Source organism: the organism of the source record quoted next, unplaced genomic scaffold (assembly GCF_019419815.1).
Source record: "Pyrus x bretschneideri cultivar Hongxiangsu unplaced genomic scaffold, Pyrus_bretschneideri_v1 Contig20, whole genome shotgun sequence".
Lineage (NCBI taxonomy): Eukaryota > Viridiplantae > Streptophyta > Magnoliopsida > Rosales > Rosaceae > Pyrus > Pyrus x bretschneideri.
In genome coordinates, this window is record NW_025999502.1 from 3,515,136 (window position 1) to 3,534,511 (window position 19,376).

The window sequence follows — 19,376 nt, forward strand, 5'->3', positions numbered from 1 at the left end:
ATTATTGCCTCTTACAAATTCAGTCCAACCATACTGCAATCTGAGTTTTGGTCTGGTTGCCTTTTCACATTTCATTTCAACAGACCAAGTTCTCCCATCAAAAACCTGAAGGGTAACGGCACCAGAATGCTTTTACCAAGACGTCTCATGTGGATACACAATTTTGAAGGCAGCCACTGAAAATAATCAAATGAAGGAAAAGACGATAAGCAAACAAGTTTGACGGTCCAGGATGGTTGTCTATAGAGAACTTACCACAGAATGTCCATTGATATAAGTGCGCTTCATGGGAACTATGAAAGAAGGGTTGTCAGATTTGAAAGCTGTAGCTCTCCGAAGAGCTACAACAGCTTTTCCTCTTGCTTTCGATGCATGCATCCTCCCAAGAACTGTTTGAGCACGTTTTGGAGTGCTGGACGTGCCTTCACCGTGTCTTTTGGATGCAAACTCAGCTTTGCATGTAAAAGGACACGGTAGGATATTACAAGTTAGAACAGAATGGCAGAAAGCACAGTAAGGTAAAAAATTGGAAGCGAAACATATGTTGCGTATTAATGTTCAATTTTTATTTCTGATTTAGATTTTATTTTCTCAAACATCATTTCCTTATGTAATTAGAGTATTTTTTTGGTTTCTGGTTTTACCAGTTGAACCTGTTCTGTGCTTCATATGAGGCCGAGGACATGACAATGGAGATTTGTCCCTTGTTTTTCTTGAGCGGGATATGATGTTGTCCAAGACTTCAACACAATCAGAGTCGTCATCATCATCCCAAGAACTTTTGTGGGAATCATCACCTTCATCGGTTTCTTCCATCTCGGGCATTGTCAATGGATAGTTGATCTCTGTGAAATCCTTGTCAAATACACGAACGCGGAATGTTGAATTCCCTTCATATCCGAAAACTAACGAATGACAGCAGTCTAGAGAGTAAAACTTCGAGAAATTTGGCCAACCCTCGCCGAACCAGACGTCACCCTCCCATATTCTGAGTTCTATTTTCCACTCTGAACCAGTTGGAAGCTTAAGAAATACTGGATTCAAAAGATCATCTCCATATTTCCTAAAAAATTGTTTGGAATCCTCTGCACAAAACAAAACTTATCACGAAACTGTTCGTATAGTGAAAACAATTATCTGATCTTTGTCGCTATGAAACATATGGGTACATTAACTGCATCAAATCCCATTTTGTCCGACTCTTCATTGTGAGAGGGGTTAAATACTTTGGTGCCGCTTGATAACCATTTCATTTTCAGCTTTCAGAAAACCAAAAACTAACAACTTAAAAGCTAAATTTTGAGAACTAAAAAAAATAAGGAACATTTGATAACCATTTCGTTTTTTGTTTCAAACTAATCTCCGAAATCAAGCACGGACATTAAATACGAGTACATGCATAAATGTAAGCAGGTACAGACTACAGTTAGAGAGAGAGAGGTACTCACAATTTTGGTCTGTGTACAAATAGACTTCGGAACAACTACTAGAAAATGGGGAGCTTTAAGATGTGTATTTGAAGAGAAGTCATGAATTTTCTGGTGAAAAGAAGCCATTTTTTGAAGTTCATCAAAAGCTTGAGGATCTGCTTCTAAGCTTTAAAGTTGTCAGCAGATCACTCAGCCCAGCTCCAGTTTATGGACCAGCAAGAAGAAGGTAGACTAGCAAACCAATTAAGTGCTCGAAGAATTAAATGCTCAGTCCAACTCAATCGTTATTAATTCAGTTCACAACTTAATGCTTGTTCTTGAAGTCATTATAGTGCAGTGGTACATGAATGCATCAATGTGTCTGTACATGTACACTCTGACTCTAACTACCAAATCCAAATCCCTCATATTAATGAGAAGTATTAATTGGGAACAGGATTACCGAGGCGTCTAGTACAATAATGTCTTACCATACCCAAATCCCCCATTATTAACAAGAAATATTAATTGGGAACAGATTACCGTTACCGGACATCCTAGTTCAATAATGTTATACCAAGTTTAAGTTTTTTTCTACGTGACATGATATTATTGGATCGAGACTTCACGTGACATTGAACTCAACCTGTGCAAGTTGCTCTCCATATTAACACATTTTGGTCTTGCAAGCTAGAGTGTGCAACCTCAACTCTGCAAGAAAGACACCTTTTGTGAATATATGAATGTTAACTCATCATGTGCAAGTTGCTTGCCTATAGTATGTTTTCACGATCTTATAGTTATAAAATTTGTAAGCAGCTTTAGAGCCCCTGCACTTGCCTTGCTCTTGTCCTCCAAAAAACCACGTCCAGCAGTCCATTTGGTGGAGGGCAATTGGTGGGCCAACACATGCCTGTCCAAAAGCTTTAGTAGCTTGAGCTCGGCTTTCTGCTAGTGGGTAAGGTTGACATCAACACGGTGTCAGCCACATTCATTTTTATTTTATTTTTTGTGTTTGATGCGTGATGGGAGATAGTGGGTTGACTATTGCTGCTATCATGGACCCCCAAGTTGTCAAAGCAACTCAGCTTCCCAACAACTATACACGTGGCTTTTTATGGGCAGTTGGATTTGAAATGGTCTCAAGATTCAACCGCAAAAATTAATCTTGTTCAATTTTTTTTAATAATTTAAAATTTCGAATAAAGGTTTTAAAAATTAGAGAAATTAATGAAAATTCAGAAATAAATATATTTAAAAATGAAAAAATAATATATATTTTTCTATAAACATTCAACCATCTTCTTCACTACCATATAAAAAATCTAACGCGTCCGCTAGTTATTAAATCACATAATTATGCTTTAAAATTAAAAAAAAAAAAACCACATTTGTAAATATGAATCGTCCTTGTCCTTGCCTTTAACTCAACGGGTGGACTTACACAAAGGTAATCACTTTTTAAAGGGCAATTTACGTGCCCTTGCCCTTGCCCTCTTAAGAGCAAGTCCACCGGTTGCCCAAGTGATAAGGCAATTGGGTTGAATTGCCTTTGGCTGCAAAAAGGTGGTCCACTGATGCAAAAAATGGAGGGCAATTGGACCAAGGGCTTGTCCTCTTTCAGCTGCCCCTGCAACTTTTGTCTGAGCTTACGCTCGCTAGCTACAGGAGATGACATAATGGGGCCACCCATATGCACAGCCCAGAGCCAAATGATTCATTTTTCCTCCAACTTGTGCTGTTGGATTTCCAATAATAAAAAAAGTTGCAAAATTTTAAGCAGCACAATATGGGGCATCTAATATAAATAATTTGGATTTTAAACGGCCAAGATTATTCTAAAGGTAAAATGTCACATCTCAGATGGCTCCGTTATAGCGCGATATTGTCTGCTTTGGCCTCGACCATACCCTCACGATTTTGTTTCTAGGAATTTACGTGAGAACTTCCCAGTGGATCACCCATCCTAGGATTGCTCTCCCCCAAACTTGCTTAACTTCGAAGTTCCCATGGAATCTGAAGCCAGTGTGCTCCCAAAAGGCCTCGTGCTATAGGGTGGGGAGCATGTACATATAAGGTGCATCACCCCTTCTCCGTTGGTCGATGTGGGATCTTACAATCCATCCCACTTAAAGGGAACCAATGTCCTCGCCGACACATCTGCACCGAACGGCAAAGTGGCTCTGATACCAAAGGATTGTAAGATCCCACATCGACCAACGTAGAGGGGATGGTATGCCTTATATGTACATAGTCCCCTCCCTATAGTACAAGGCCTTCTAGGAACTCATTGGCTTCGGGTTCAATCGGATCTCCGAAGTTAAGCAAGATTAGGCCAGAGCAATCCTAGGATAGGTGACCCACTAGGAAGTTGCCCGTGAGTTCCCAGAAACAAAACCGTGAGGGAATGGTAAGCCCAAAGCGGACAATATCATGCTACGGCGGAGCCAGTCTGGGAAGTGACATAAAAAAATTCAAAAAATATACCCAAAAACTAAAAAAATACCAAAAAAAAAACCCTATTTTTTTTTTCTATAAGTACCAACCATCATCTTCATTCCTTGTATTTGAAATATATTATAGAAATCAGATAATCATTTTATTTTCATGAAACAAACTCATCAAAGTATAAAAATAAATAAATAAACATTTTTGAATAATGCCTTGCCCTTGCATTTCACAAACGGGTTGACTTCCAAAAGGACAATTACCATTCAAAGAAAAAATTTACCTACATTTATATGTAATATATATATGTGTGTTTGTGAAATAATTTAGCTACATTTATATGTAAAACATAATTTTATTGACTTAACTAAGTATGTATTACTACATTTATTAGGCATGTTTTATTGTTATTATATATTATGCAATGAATTTAATATTTTTTTTTTTTTTGTAAAATCATTAATTCTCCCTTACAATTTGTATGGAATTAATTGTGTAGATCAAACATTCAAATAGGGGTGTTTTGGGCATCAAAATTTTTTAAATGTCTAATGTCAAATATAATTAATGAATTTCCTGATATGGAATCTAGTCAATGAGTTTTATTCTAGTAAAAAACTTATGTTGGGTTTTATCTGGAAAAAATTAAGTTTCAGGGACTAAAGTCATATTTTCAGTTAAATTTATTTAATTTCTCATACTAAGTATCATATGCCTACACAAAGAAAATAGAAGAGAAATTATCTGTGGCATAGTATGTACATGTCGTATTTTGCGTAGAACAATAAAACACCAATATAAGTCCATTAGGGAAACTCAGTATTAAGATATCATAATAGATATAACCTGTAGGCATGTAATAGATGTAACCTGTTGGCAAGTTGCCGCCTAATGACAAAGACAAATGTATTGAACTTCATACAATATGGTCAATTTGGTATTTGCAAAGAAATGACCATGTTAACTCTCAAGTAAGATTCAAGCGTTTCAATCGTAGTTTTTTTTCTCAAAACTATGCTTCTTCCACATGGTGCTTGAAGGAGCTCGTTCAAATATTGGAATGTATGGATGGAAAGAACCAGATGGTTGTGCCCGTTTTTTACCAAGTGGATCCTTCTGATGTCCGCAAAGCAAAGAGGAGCTTTGAGGAAGCTTTTGCCGAGCATAAAGGCCATTCTAACACTGACATGGAAGAGGTGCGGAGGTGGAGGTCCGCTCTTAGTTGAGCCACCAATTTATCCGGGTGGGATTCGAAAAATTACGAGTAATATTTAGTTATTGTAGTTTCGTAATTTGGGATTTTTTTTTTTTTTTTAACGTTTATTATTAATTCTTTGTCATGTTTTCCTAGCAAATGTATGACTATGTATACGGTTTGCAATTGCTCTTGATCTTACTCTTACAATAATGTTTTTCTTATTCCACAGGGATGATGCCAAGCTCATTGAGGAAATTGTAAAAGATATTTTTCAGAAATTGATCCGCGCCTCATCAAGTAAAGACGATGACTTGGTTGAAATGGATTCCCACATGCATGAAATGGACTTGCTATTACATCCTGCTCCTGAAATGGACGACATTCGTGTTGTTGGAATATGGGGTATGGGTGGTATAGGCAAAACCACCATAGCTAGAGCTGTTTATAAGGAAATTGCTTGTCAATTTGAAGCTTGTTGCTTTCTTGACAATGTCAAGGAAGAGTTCTCCACTTGTGGTGCCGTACATATGCAGGAAAAATTTCTCTCTAGAATCTTGAATGAAAAGGTGCAGAGTTTAGGCACATTGGATCGAGGTTACAGAATGATTTTGAAAAGGCTACAGATGAAAAGGGTTTTGATTGTTCTTGATGATGTTGACGACTTATTTCAAATTGAAACCTTACTTGGAAAGCAACGTTCATTTGGTGGTGGGAGTACTAGAGTCATTATTATTAAGGATACAAATGTAATTACACCAAAAGAGACAATACTTAGAGATTAAGAAATCTTTAGTCTGCTCAATCTGTTATCCTTTCTTTGCTAGCTGTGATAGACTTGTATAAATACCCATAGTGTAAAGTTATTCAGTGTTAATGAGAAATATTTTCTTAATATGGTATCACTCGCCTTAAGTAATATTTTCTTAATAATTATCACCACTAGAGATAAGCTAGTACTACGTCGAGCTGATGCGATCTACAGCCCCAAGGTTCTAAGTGGTGATGGAGCTTTGGAACTCTTTAGCCAGTATGCCTTCAGAACAAGGCAACCCAAAATACACTATGACCATCTCTCAAGCCGTGCTGCACGATATGCTCAAGGTCTCCCTTTAGCACTTAAAGTCTTGGGAGCTTTTCTTTATAACAAATCTGTACAAGAGTGGGGAGAGGTGCTAAAGAAATTAAAGAAAATCCCGCAAAGGGGAATTCATGATGTGCTAAGAACAAGCTTCGATGGACTGGATGATTCTGAGAAGGACATATTTCTGGATATTGCATGTTTCTTTAAAGGAGCCAGAAAAGACTACGCAACAAAGATTCTTGACAGTTGTGGCTTTTATCCCCATACTGGGATAAGAGTTCTAATTGATCGAGCTCTTATAACTGTCTCTTCGGAAACACTAGAGATGCATGATTACTAGACGAAATGGGTCGCGAAATCGTTCGCGAAGAATCTATTAAAGTGCCTGAGAAACGCAATAGGTTGTGGAATTATGAAGATGTTCATCATGTGTTAATTCAAAATACGGTGCGATATGTTCATGACCTGTCTTTTTCATATGTAAATCTTTAGAGTAAACAAATTTAACTTTGACCAAAATATAATTCTTAGAAACATGCATTAACTTTATAATGTTAAATAAGATTCATGATATCTACATTCACATAATTTGAACTATTTGTTATCCAGGCTTCGGAAGTTGTTGAAAGCATAATCCTTGACCTTTCATTCTCAAAGCTAAAAGTGGTATACTTAAGGTCCGAAGATTTTTTTAAAATGACGAAACTAAGATTGCTCAAAATCCATGGTGACGGTGTAAATTCGTGTGAGAATTTAAAGTTTCTTTCGCATGAGTTACCACATGACTTGTTTTCCTGGATGTGTTATAACAACCTCTGGAAAATTTGAAAATTATCAACTTAACAAGATCTCCTCACCTGAAGAAAAATCCTGACTTCACGGAGGCAAAAAATCTTGAGAAAGTAGTTTTTCGAAGATGTACAAGTTTACTTGAGGTTCACCCATCCATTTCGTCTCTCGACAACCTGGTTCTTTTGGATTTCGAAAATTGCAGAAATCTTAAGATTTTTCCAAGTAGGATTGGTATGAAATCTCTTAGAACCCTTAAACTTTCATGGTACGGCAGCCTCAATAAGTTTCTCGAAATTTCAGGTGTTCTGCAGTATCTATCAGAGATTTATTTAAATAATACTGGAATTAAATAACTGCCCTCGTCAATTAGTAATCTTATTGGGCTTGTTGTCTTGAATATAAAAGGTTGCAGAAAATTTGAGAATCTTCCAAGCAGCATCTCTCACAAGAAATCTCTTCAATGCCTTGATGTTTTTGGATGCTCGAAGCTTGAGAAGTTTCCAAAAATTCCAGAGGTTAAGAATAAGCTATCTGGGCTCTATTTGGGTCGCACCACAATTAAGGAACTGCCTGCATCAGTTTTAAATCTCACCAATCTGGTTACTCTGAGCCTGAATGATTGCAAAGAACTTGAGAGTCTTCCAAGCAGCATTTGTCAAATGAAATCTCTTCAATACCTTGATATTTCTAGATGCTCAAATCTTGAGAAGTTTCCAGAAATTTCAAAGGTTATGAATAAGCTATCTAAGCTTTATTTAGGTGGCACTGCAATTAAGGAACTGCCTCCGTCAGTTTTAAATCTCATCAATCTTGTTACTTTGAAGTTGAATGATTGTAGAGAACTTGAGAGTCTTCCAAGCAGCATTTGTCACATGAAATCTCTTCAATACCTTGACGTTTCTGGATGCTCAAACCTTGAGAAGTTTCTAGAAAATTCAGAGGTTATGAATAAGCTATATGAGCTTTATTTTGGTGGCATTGCAATTAAGGAACTGCCTGCGTCAGTTTTAAATCTCACCAATCTTGTTAGTCTAAGGCTGAATGATTGCAGAGAACTTGAGAGTCTTCCAAGTAGTATTTGTCAAATGAAATCTCTTCAATACCTTGATATTTCTGGATGCTCAAATCTTGAGAAGTTTCCAGAAATTTCACAGGTTATGAATATGCTATCTGAGCTTTATTTCGGTGGCACTGCAATTAAGGAACTGCCTGCGTCAGTTTTAAATCTCCTGAGTCCTGTTACTTTGATGCTGAATGATTGCAGAGAACTTGAGAGTCTTCCAAGCAGAATTTGTCATATGAAATCTCTTCAATACCTTTATGTTTCTGGATGCTCAAATCTTGAGACGTTTTCGGAAAATTCAGAGGTCTTGAATAAACTATCTGCATAGAACTTGAGAGTTTTCCAAGCATCATTTCTCACATGAAATCTCTTGAAAATCTTGATGATTCTGGATGCTCAAATGTTGAGAAATTTCATTCACATTTTCTAGCGGTTGCCACAACTATTGCATTAGTAATTGCTGGCACCAACCTGTTTTTCCAATTTGCAATAATTATGTCAATTTGCAAAATTAGCTGGCCACAATAATTATATCAATTTCTACCATCTTTTGTGTTTGTTTTACTAAAATAAGGTGCTGATCGTGTAGCATGGATATGTTATACTAGGAACTTAAATTGATTTATTTTAAATTAAATCGAAACAATTGGAAGACTCATGGCGTTATGTGTGTAGCTTAGAAGGCTAATGATGCACAATTGCTCTCGTGAAGAAGAAATTGCAAGATGGAAAGCTACAGCTGAGTAAGAAGCTGTTGTGGGCACCGGTGTAGAACAAGAATTTGTGGCGCAGGTAATTTTGCAAGCTTGGCATGAATCTACTGATTAAAACAAAAACAAAATTTGTGTTTCTTAGAAAACTCATATGCATTCAATTTTCAAAATGAAGAATTGGGCTTGAAGTCAAATTTCGTTGTATGAACTTTTGATTTGGTAAATTTTCTTAACGGATTTGATCAGAGTTGTGAACTTGGTAAATTTATGTTGTTGATAGAATGCCTATGACCTTTCATGGTTATCATTCCTTTAATAACTCTTTTGGTGATGATGTGAAGATATATGGTTATTTGATCTAAATTAATAGGTGAATATCTTTGTCCTGCAACTTTTCCTTTCAGCTGGATTGAACAATTCGTTCGCAGCATGCTATCCTGCTTTGTCTATCCTTTGGTATGAAACTGAAAATTGCAGTGTCTTTATCCTTTTGATTCCCCCACTGTAAGCCTACCTAGCTTCAGCTGTAGCTCTTCAAGTCAAACTATCTGCAACTTGAAGTTTACTTTAATTTTTAGAATGTTTATTCATTTTTATTATTTTTAGCTGAAATCAATAGAAATGAACTTCAATTTGATGATGGAGATGGAATGCAGGGAAAACGCAGGGGAGAGCCTTCTCTTGCTCTCCAATCTGACGAATCACGTCCCACCACCCGCGTTCCCCTGCTTTTCTGAAGGTCAGCGATTCATCCTACCCGAAATTTCAAAAATTTGGGGGGTTTTGGTTCCTTTTCAATACCAATCAGATAATCAATCTATACGAATGGATTTGATAGATTGAAGCATCGTGGACCTGATTGGAGTGTCTTTACACTACTCTAATTTTTTTTTTCCCTATTGATAGAGAAATATCATCAACAAGGAAAACTTACTTAGGAAATTCAAGAAATTAAGAAACAGCTGGATGAGTATCTTTTTGACGATTTTGGGTTCAACCACATGGTGCCCAGAAGTTTGTCTTGGTGATTAGAAATGCCATTGGAGGCCTACCTGCTTTCCTTTCTGCTTAATTTATCTTAAGAACGTTTTCATCCTAATACATACTTTAAATATGTTAATTTGTCCTATTTTCTATAAAAATTTGAGCACTGTGAATGTGGGTTATTCTCAATCTTCAGATGGTGATCATTTCCCAACTTTTGCATACATGGCTACTCAGCCTTTGACATACAGAGTTGAGGATGGGAGGAGCCAGTGAGCCAGGATAGGGGTTTGTATCATTCCAAATTATTCATTTAGTTACGGAAAAAACATATGGTTGCCTAGTCCAGTTTTGTATTTTCAACATCTTAAACATTTTCCTTTGATACCGCTTCGTTTTGATTTGTAAACAAACTATATCTTTATATTGGGTCACTGTGTGATGTTTAACGATTTAATTTCTCGGTCTAGCAATTTTTTCAAAAACTTACTATTCCTGTTACATGCTCAAATATTATGTCTTCTACTTTTCTGTTTTCCCTTTTTTGTGTTTTTCCCCATGTAGTAAGCTGATCAGTTGAAACTATGAGTATAATACTGATGACACAATACAATCTAGAAATGAATGCTTTCTTATAGCATGCTTCTCTTCTATTCGAAACTGATTTAAATTCACTTAATTTCTCACACTAAATATCATATCAGCTCGATCTACGAAAAAAAATAGAAGATACATTATCTGTGGCATGGTATGTACATCTCGTATTTTGCATAGAACACAAAACCGTTGGTTTCATTGTCTTCCATATGACAATACTACTTATCTCAATATAAGAAAGGAGAAGTATAATATTTCCATTTTATGCAAAGAATTTGTTGTACGCTTCCAAGAATATAAAACACCAATATAGGTTCATTAGGGCCACTCAGTATTAAGATAGGGAATTGTTATAGGCTCTTTAAAAGTTTTATTTTGCATTCCGAACTTTTTATAATTAGAAAGAAGAATAGACTTGTAGGAAGTGTAAAATAAGATTCTTAAAGTGCTAATAACAGTTTCCTTAAGATATCATAATAGATGTAACTGTAGGCATGTTGCTGCCTAATGACAACGACAAAAGTATTGAACTTCTTACAATATGGTCAATATGATATTTGCCAAGAAATAACCATGTTAACTCTCAAGTATATATGCCCGTGAAATTTATTGCGTTAGTCTCCTTTTTAGACACAACTAAGTCCGTCTAGGGCCAATTGTGTTCAGGCCCAAAGGATTGAAGAAGTCGGTTTCCAAATGGCCTGGTTTGCATTGCCTCACAGTGTGTCACATGGGCACTGGTCCCACTGAATATAATTGAAGAGCTCCAACGTCATGAGATTTATTTAGACTCTTGAATAGCATCCTGGGACATTACCCCTTGTGATGTGTGCCCCAGTTGTACTGTTAGGACTTAGGACCCACTTGTCGTTGTTTTCTTTTGCACGTTGCATCCACTCGCCCATGCATAGCAAATCTTTGTCCACCAATTTTTGATACTTTATAATTTTTATACTTTTCCTTTGTTGGATTATTTTAGGATTCTTTGATTTTAATTTATCGAGAATCTGAACCATTAATATTTAGTTGAATAGTTAAATTTATTATAATTTTTAAAATAAATGCTTTCAGGTGAGTCGAATTAAATTTCAATAATCCATATTTTCAAACTTGATAGTCCCTTTCTTCATTTTTCTAAAAGGTAATAAAGACATGCACCTAGAAAATAGAAACTGCACCTAGAGAATAGAAACGCGTGATGTGGTCGTCATTGACTCATTACTTCCTTTGTAGCTCAATGCGAAGATCAGTGTGAAGATCAATTGAGTGTTTCAGTTCATACATTACTCTTAGAGACTCCATTGATTAATGGCTGCGGCTGCATCTTCTTCTTCCTCTGGCTCTCCTTGGAAATACGACGTGTTCCTCAATTTCAGAGGGGAAGACACTCGCAGGTGCTTCGTCAGCCACCTCTACAAAGCCCTGAATCAGAAAGCAATCAGCACCTTCATTGATGCCGAAGGGCTGCGAAAGGGCAACGACCTTTCGCAGCTACTGACGGCGATCCAAGATTCGCGCGTTTCAATCGTAGTTTTTTTCTCAAAAATATGCTTCTTCCACATGGTGCTTGAAGGAGCTCGTCCAAATACTGGATTGTATGGATAGAAAGAACCAGATGGTGGTGCCCGTTTTTTACGAAGTGGATCCTTCTCATGTCCGCAAAGCAGAGAGCAGCTTTGCGGAAGCTTTTGCCAAGCATGAAGGCCATTCTAACGCCGACATGGAAGAGGTGCGGAGCTGGAGGTCCGCTCTTACTCGAGCCACCAATTTAACCGGCTGGGATTCGAAAAATTGCGAGTAATTTTTAGCTATAGTAGTTTCATAATTTGGGATTTTTTTATTTTTTTATTTTAACGTTTAGTTTTAATTCTTTGTCATGTTTTCCAATTTAACCGGCTGAGATTCGAAAAATGTATGACTATGTATACGGTTTGCGCTTGCTCTTGATCTTACTCTTACAATAATGTTTTTCTTATTCCACAGGGATGATGCCAAGCTCATTGAGGAAATTGTAGAAGATATTTTTCAGAAATTGATCCGCATCTCATCAAGTAAAGACGATGACTTTGTTGAAATGGATTCCCACATGCATGAAATGGACTTGCTATTACATCCTGCTCCTGAAATGGACGACGTTCGTGTTGTTGGAATATGGGGTATGGGTGGTATAGGCAAAACCACCATAGCTAGAGCCGTTTATGAGAAAATTGCTTGTCAATTTGAAGCTTGTTGCTTTCTTGACAATGTCAAGGAAGAGTTCTCCGCTTGTCGTGCCGTACATTTGCAGGAAAAACTTCTATCTAGAATCTTGAATGAAAGGGTGCAGAGTTTAGGCACATTGGATCGAGGTTACAGAATGATTTTGAAAAGGCTACAGATGAAAAAGGTTTTGATTGTTCTTGATGACGTTGACTGACTTATTTCAAATTGAAACCTTACTTGGAAAGCAACATTCATTTGGTGGTGGGAGTAGAATCATTATCACCACTAGAGATAAGCTAGTACTAAGTCGAGCTGATGCGATCTACAGCCCCAAGGTTCTAAGTGGTGATGGAGCTATGGAACTCTTTAGCCAGTATGCCTTTAGAACAAAGCATCCCAAAAGAGACTATGACCCTCTCTCAAGCCGTGCTGTACGATATGCTCAAGGTCTCCCTTTAGCACTTAAAGTCTTGGGGGCATTTCTTTATAACAAATCTGTGCAGGAGTGGGAGGAGGTGCTAGAGAAATTAAAGAAAATCCCGCAAAGGGGAATTCATGATGTGTTAAGAACAAGCTTCGATGGACTAGATGATTCTGAGAAGGACATATTTCTGGATATTGCATGTTTCTTTAAAGGAGCGGAAAAAGACAACGCAACAAAGGTTCTGGACAGTTGTGGCTTTTATCCCCATACTGGGCTAAGAGTTCTAATTGATCGAGCTCTTATAACTGTCTCACGGGAAACACTGAAGATGCATGATTTACTAGAGGAAATGGGTCGAGAAATCGTCCGCCAAGAATCTATTAAAGAGCCTGGGAAACGCAGTAGGTTGTGGAATTATGAAGATGTTCATCAAGTGCTAACTCAAAATACGGTGCGATATGTTCATGACCTTCTTTTTCATATGTAAATATTTAGAGTAAACAGCTTTAACTTTGATCAAAATACAATTCATAGAAATATGCATTAACTTTTTATAATGTTAAATAAGATTCAGGATATCTACAGTCACATAATTTGAACTATTTGTTATCCAGGCTACGGAAGCTGTTGAAAGCATAATCCTTGACCTTTCATTCTCAAAACCAAAAGTGGCATACTTCAGTTCCGAAGCTTTTGTTAAAATGACGAAATTAAGATTGCTCAAAATCCACGCCCACAATGGATATTCATGAGAGAATTTAAAGTTTCTTCTGCATGAGTTAAGAAGTCTCGTATGGAAGCATTTCCCCCTAAAGTCTTTACCGTCCAATTTTATTGCAAAGAATCTTGTTGAGCTTGACATGCAAAATAGTCTCATTGAACATCTTTGGGAAGGAGCCAAGGTAAAAACTTCACTTGCGTATGTTTCTTTTAAATGGTTTAATTCTTAGATGCCTTGTTACCATATAACTTGCTTTCTTCGATGTGTTATACCAGCCTTTGGAAAATTTGAAAATTATCAACTTAACAAGTTCTCCTCACCTGAAGAAAACTCCTGACTTCACGGAGGCGAAAAATCTTGAGAAAGTAGTTTTTCGAAGTTGTACAAGTTTATTTGAGGTTCACCCATCCATTTCATCTCTCAAAAACCTGGTTCTTTTGGATTTGGAATATTGCAGAAATCTTAAGATTTTTCCAAGCAAGATTGGTATGAAATCTCTTAGAACCCTTAAACTTTCATGGTGCGAAAACCTCGATAAGTTTCCCGAAGTTTCAGATGTTATGCAAGATCTATCAGAGCTTTATTTAGATTATACCGAAATTAAAGAACTGCCGTCATCAATAAGTAATCTTACGAGGCTTGTTACCTTGAATCTAAAAGGTTGCAAACAATTTAAGAGTCTTCCGAGGCGTATTTCTCACATGAAATCTCTTAAAAGCCTTGATGTTTCTGAATGCTCAAAGCTTGAAAAGTTTCCAGAAATTTCAAAGGTTATGAAGAAGCTGTCTGAGCTTTGTTTGGATGACACTGCAATTAAGGAGCTGCCTGCTTCTATTTTAAATCTCACCAATCTTGTTACTTTGAGTCTGAACTTGAGAGTCTTCCAAGCAGCATTTCTCACATGAAATCTCTTAAATACCTTTATGTTTATGGATGCTCAAAGCTTGAGAAGTTTCCAGAAATCTCAGAGGTTATGAAGAATCTATCTAAGCTTCATTTGGATGGCACTGCAATTAAGGAGCTGCCTGCCTCTATTTTAAATCTCACCAGTCTTGTTACTTTGAAGCTGAATGATTGCAGAGAACTTAAGAGTCTTCCAAGCAGCATTTCTCACATGAAATCTCTTAAATACCTTGATGTTTCTAGATGCTCAAAGCTTGAGAAGTTTCCAGAAATTTCAGAGGTTATGAATAATCTATCTGAGCTTTATTTGGGTCGCATTGCAATTAAGGAGCTGCCTGCTTCTATTTTTAATCTCACCAGTCTTGTTACTTTGAAGCTGAATGATTGCAGAGAACTTGAGAGTCTTCCAAGCAGCATTTCTCACATGAAATCTCTTAAATACCTTGATGTTTCTAGATGCTCAAAGCTTGAGAAGTTTCCAGAAATTTCAGAGGTTATGAATAATCTATCTGAGCTTTATTTGGGTCGCACTGCAATTAAGGAGCTGCCTGCTTCTATTTTTAATCTCACCAGTCTTGTTACTTTGAGTCTGAATGATTGCAGAGAACTTGAGAGTCTTCCAAGCAGCATTTCTCACATGAAATCTCTTAAATACCTATATGTTTCTGGATGCTCAAAGCTTGAGAAGTTTCCAGAAATCTCAGAGGTTATGAAGAATCTATCTAAGCTTCATTTGGATGGCACTGCAATTAAGGAGCTGCCTGCCTCTATTTTAAATCTCACCAGTCTTGTTACTTTGAAGCTGAATGATTGCAGAGAACTTGAGAGTCTTCCAAGCAGCATTTCTCACATGAAATCTCTTAAATACCTTGATGTTTCTGGATGCTCAAAGCTTGAGAAGTTTCCAGAAATTTTAGAGGTTATGAAGAATCTATCTGGGCTTTATTTGGATGGCACTGCAATTAAGGAGTTGCCTGCCTCTATTTTGAATCTCACCAGTCTTGTTACTTTGAAGCTGAATGATTGCAGAGAACTTGAGAGTCTTCCAAGCAGCATTTCTCACATGAAATCTCTTAAATACCTTGATGTTTCTAGATGCTCAAAGCTTGAGAAGTTTCCAGAAATTTCAGAGGTTATGAATAATCTATCTGAGCTTTATTTGGGTGGCACTGCAATTAAGGAGCTGCCTGCTTCTATTTTAAATCTCACCAGTCTTGTTACTTTGAAGCTGAATGATTGCAGAGAACTTGAGAGTCTTCCAAGCAGCATTTCTGACATGAAATCTCTTAAATACCTTGATGTTTCTATATGCTCAAAGCTTGAGAAGTTTCCAGAAATTTCAGAGGTTATGAATAATCTATCTGAGCTTTATTTGGATGGCACTGCAATCAAGGAGCTGCCTGCTTCTATTTTAAATCTCACCAGGTAGGGCTGATTTCTGTAGTTTTAATTAATGCGTTTTTGTTGGCACAATTGCTAATTATGTACTGATATACTGCGTCATTAATTGCTTTTGTGATGTATATACTAATTAGGCCTGAGCAGGAATCTGGGGTTTTCTTCAATATGAAATATTTTGAGGTTGAGGTGCATAATGGCAATTGGGATGAAGTTGAGAAGTACCTCTCTGGGTTCACTAAAATGGAAGCAGAAGTATCTTGAGGCATTGGACAAGTAAGCTTACAGTGGTTCAATTTCAATTCATCGATAACTTTCATGGGTTGGATTGCATGGCCGGTCTTGAGGAATTATATGGTTGAATTACGTGTAATGTGACTCTGTGAACTTTATAGGCCTGATCGGTCCCAAGCCGTGGATATTCTAGTAAAGGATTGAAATTTTTTTGCCGCATTCGATGAACTTTTGGAGGAAATCGCTCAGCTCTCAACATTGGAGAACTTTAGGTATGAGAATTCCATTATATGAATAGTCTCTGTAGAAAACAGTTGTAGCAAATGTACTAAAAAATGGTCTCTTGCATTATAGGGGGAGAATGAACAACTATCCAAGTGTGGAGATTCAAAGTCTGCCAGGGCAATCATGTCGGTTGAACTTAAGAAACTGATTGACCCAAATCCCTTATTCAGTGATAAATTGCAGTTCCCAAACCTAAAGCGTTCGAGGCTATGGACTCTCATTAACCAAGGGTAATTACTCTGAAACCACGACTTCAGTTATATAAGATTAGATGTGCACTTCATCGTAACTTATGGATGTTGCAAATACTGGTCTTGCTTTAATTTTTCCACATATGGAATGAGTGCTTTTGTCTTCCGTTGCACTCAAATGACAATTTCATCAAGTTGATAGCACTAGCTAATGAGTTCATCGTTTACGTACACTGTCTATGTGGCTATAAAAAGGTGGTTATGGCTTGAATTCTGTGGAAACAAAAATAAGTCTTTAATATTGTTGCAATGCCTAAATCATGTGCCTGAATCTTAATTTAGTATATGGTTCATTGCTACATAGCACAGGGGCCTGGTGACGGTTGTACATCACTGCTTGATTCCAGCGTCTGGTGTCAGGATTTTTTTTTTGGTTCGTGACCAGTGTCAGAAGTTTCCACACACCAGGAACTATTATTTGTGCAAATTATGACCTTTCTGGTTCTGCTGAGAAAGAACTAATTCTCCTCCTGTAAATTGAAGCTTAAATTGGCAGCACGGGCTTTGTAAAAGCCCAAGTCCAAATCCATTAATAAAAACGCTTTATGTGGATCACCCATGTGGACAACCGAACTGTGCGCAGGCACCATCACCTGCAAACAACCCGCTTCTTGGAATCAAACAGGGGGCGGTCAAGATGTTGTCTCTGAGTATGGAGCTTGTGTTCCTGATCTTGCAGTTTCTCGATGAGGGAAACTTCAAAGAGACTATTCATAATTGACTGTTGATTGTTCTCTATGTGATGCTTCAGTTGTTTCCAATGTGGGGGACGTAAGCCTGTGGGAAGTTGGATCTAGGGAGCGACTAGTTGTAAGGAACTTCAAAGTATGGGATCTTAGTTCATGCTCAATGCTCCTGCAGGTCTTTCCCTTTCTATGCTTGTTCATGTGACATAAAAAGTTGTGTGCACTGTATTCTTTGTGGATGTATGAGTTGGTTGACTGAAAAGTAAATTTGTCTTTGTGAAGCTGGCTGCTGTAGTTAAGGATCCTTGTGTGTCTGTTAACCATGTGATCGGAGCCCTGATGGTGCTTTATTTGGTAAGCTTGAGCATGCTTAGGTAACTCTGGCAAATGTGATATGGCTTTATAAATTTTTAAGGATTGAATTAGATCCTAATTATTGTATCATTTACAATAAAATTATAGGTATTGCTTACTCGAGGCACATTGTTCAAATATATTCTTATCATGGGGGTGATGACGTACGAGAGCACCTAGAGGTATATACAGAAGATGCTGTTTCAATTTTTTACACCTTTTTCTTGTTGTCTCTTAGTTTTCTGTATTAATGGTGACTCTGAAATTACTGTCGTAGATTGATGCACATGTTGGTGGAGTAAATGATCTGGCATTCTCCCATCCCAATGAGCAGCTTTGTGTGATTACCTGTGGGGATGACAAGACCATCAAGGTTCGTTAGTTGCCGAACATGTTTGCTTGTCATTGCCATTGGAAGAGCTTTTTCTGTTCCTTGCTGATTTCCTTCATAAATTTAGGTGTGGGATGCTACAACCGGTGCAAAACAATATACTATTGAAGGTCAAGAGGCTCCAGTTTATTCTGTCTGCCCACATTATAAGGAAAACATTCAGGTGTTGTGGCATTTTATTTTTATTTTTTCATTCTTACTAATTACACCTTGTGTTTCTGTCTCTGGTGCCCGTCTGTCCTTGTCTTTTCGTGCTCATTGTTTGCTGCTATGCTTCAGTTTATTTTTTCAATAGCACTGGATGGAAAGATAAAGGCTTGGGAGTATGACAATTTGGGATCTCGAGTTGATTATGATGCGCCTGGTCGCTGGTGCACAACCATGGCTTACAGTGCTGATGGTACAAGGTTAGTATACTTAGCTCAGAGTTTCCTTTTTCCTTTTGCTGGATGGGCAAACTATATAGTTATTTATTTCTTTTCGTTGTTTTTCTTTGGTGGTGGGTTGCAGGCTATTTTCATGTGGGACAAGTAAAGACGGTGAGTCATATATTGTTGAATGGAATGAAAGTGAAGGGGCCTTGAAGAGGACCTATCAAGGCTTTCGCAAGCGTTCTTTTGGTGTTGTGCAATTCAATACTACTAAAGACCGGTTTTTGGCTGCTGGTGATGATTTTTCTATTAAATTTTGGGACATGGACAATATTCAACTTCTGGCAACTGCTGATGCTGATGGAGGCCTCCCAATAGGTTCGTTTCCTTTAAGTAAATTGAAATAATAGAATCTTAAATACCAAGCTGCTCATCTTCTTTACCCCTCCTAATTCCTAGGCAAGCCCTCGTATCCGCCTCAACAAGGATGGCACTCTCTTGGCTGCTTCTGCCAATGAGAATGGGATTAAAGTTTTGGCAAATGCAGATGGAATGCGGTGGTTGTGAACAATTGAGAATCATCTTTCTTACGATGGGTCTGATAGACGATAATTACTCTGATCGATTGCTTCCTGATTGTCTGTGATCACTGCCTGCTGTAATCCCTGTTTGTTTGTAACCCCTTTGACTGATATCCTGCACAAATCATCTGTTAAAATGCCTTCCGTATATGTATATTCTGTATACAAAGTCAACTTGTACATTGAGGCTTTATTAGCCTATATAATGAATGAAGATCAGAACCTCAATTCACTGAGTTATGCCATAAACTCCATGATGTAAAATCAATTTTCACAGGCACAAGTGCTGC

The 19,376-nt window shown here is 37.4% G+C and overlaps 4 protein-coding genes and 2 pseudogenes across 4 annotated transcripts; 5 read left to right on the forward strand and 1 right to left on the reverse strand.

Annotated features, from left to right (window-relative positions):
• Positions 1-240: 240 nt before the first annotated feature.
• Positions 241-1,918, reverse strand: LOC125468185 (B3 domain-containing protein At1g49475-like). Its single transcript, XM_048583755.1, has 3 exons — positions 1,906-1,918; positions 645-1,085; positions 241-452 (listed from the first exon to the last, which is right to left on the reverse strand). Exons 1-3 carry the CDS (start codon positions 1,916-1,918, stop codon positions 241-243), a joined length of 666 nt encoding a protein of 221 aa, XP_048439712.1.
• A 3,062-nt stretch (positions 1,919-4,980) lies between these two features.
• LOC125477015 (disease resistance protein RUN1-like) lies at positions 4,981-6,476 on the forward strand. The gene is made up of 3 exons (XM_048583756.1): positions 4,981-5,121; positions 5,285-5,773; positions 5,981-6,476. Exons 2-3 carry the CDS (start codon positions 5,376-5,378, stop codon positions 6,474-6,476), a joined length of 894 nt encoding a protein of 297 aa, XP_048439713.1. The 5' UTR covers positions 4,981-5,121; positions 5,285-5,375.
• Positions 6,477-6,481: 5 nt separating this feature from the next.
• Positions 6,482-8,319, forward strand: LOC125477016 (disease resistance protein RPV1-like). The gene is made up of 4 exons (XM_048583757.1): positions 6,482-6,583; positions 6,746-6,802; positions 7,000-7,228; positions 7,334-8,319. Exons 1-4 carry the CDS (start codon positions 6,482-6,484, stop codon positions 8,317-8,319), a joined length of 1,374 nt encoding a protein of 457 aa, XP_048439714.1.
• Positions 8,320-11,545: 3,226 nt separating this feature from the next.
• On the forward strand, positions 11,546-14,156 carry LOC125477079 (annotated as a pseudogene).
• Positions 14,157-14,533: 377 nt separating this feature from the next.
• Positions 14,534-16,887, forward strand: LOC103931504 (disease resistance protein RPV1-like). The gene is made up of 4 exons (XM_048583758.1): positions 14,534-15,960; positions 16,071-16,209; positions 16,329-16,439; positions 16,522-16,887. Exons 1-2 carry the CDS (start codon positions 14,534-14,536, stop codon positions 16,195-16,197), a joined length of 1,554 nt encoding a protein of 517 aa, XP_048439715.1. The 3' UTR covers positions 16,198-16,209; positions 16,329-16,439; positions 16,522-16,887.
• Positions 16,529-19,326, forward strand: LOC103964776 (annotated as a pseudogene).
• The last annotated feature ends 50 nt before the right edge of the window (positions 19,327-19,376 follow it).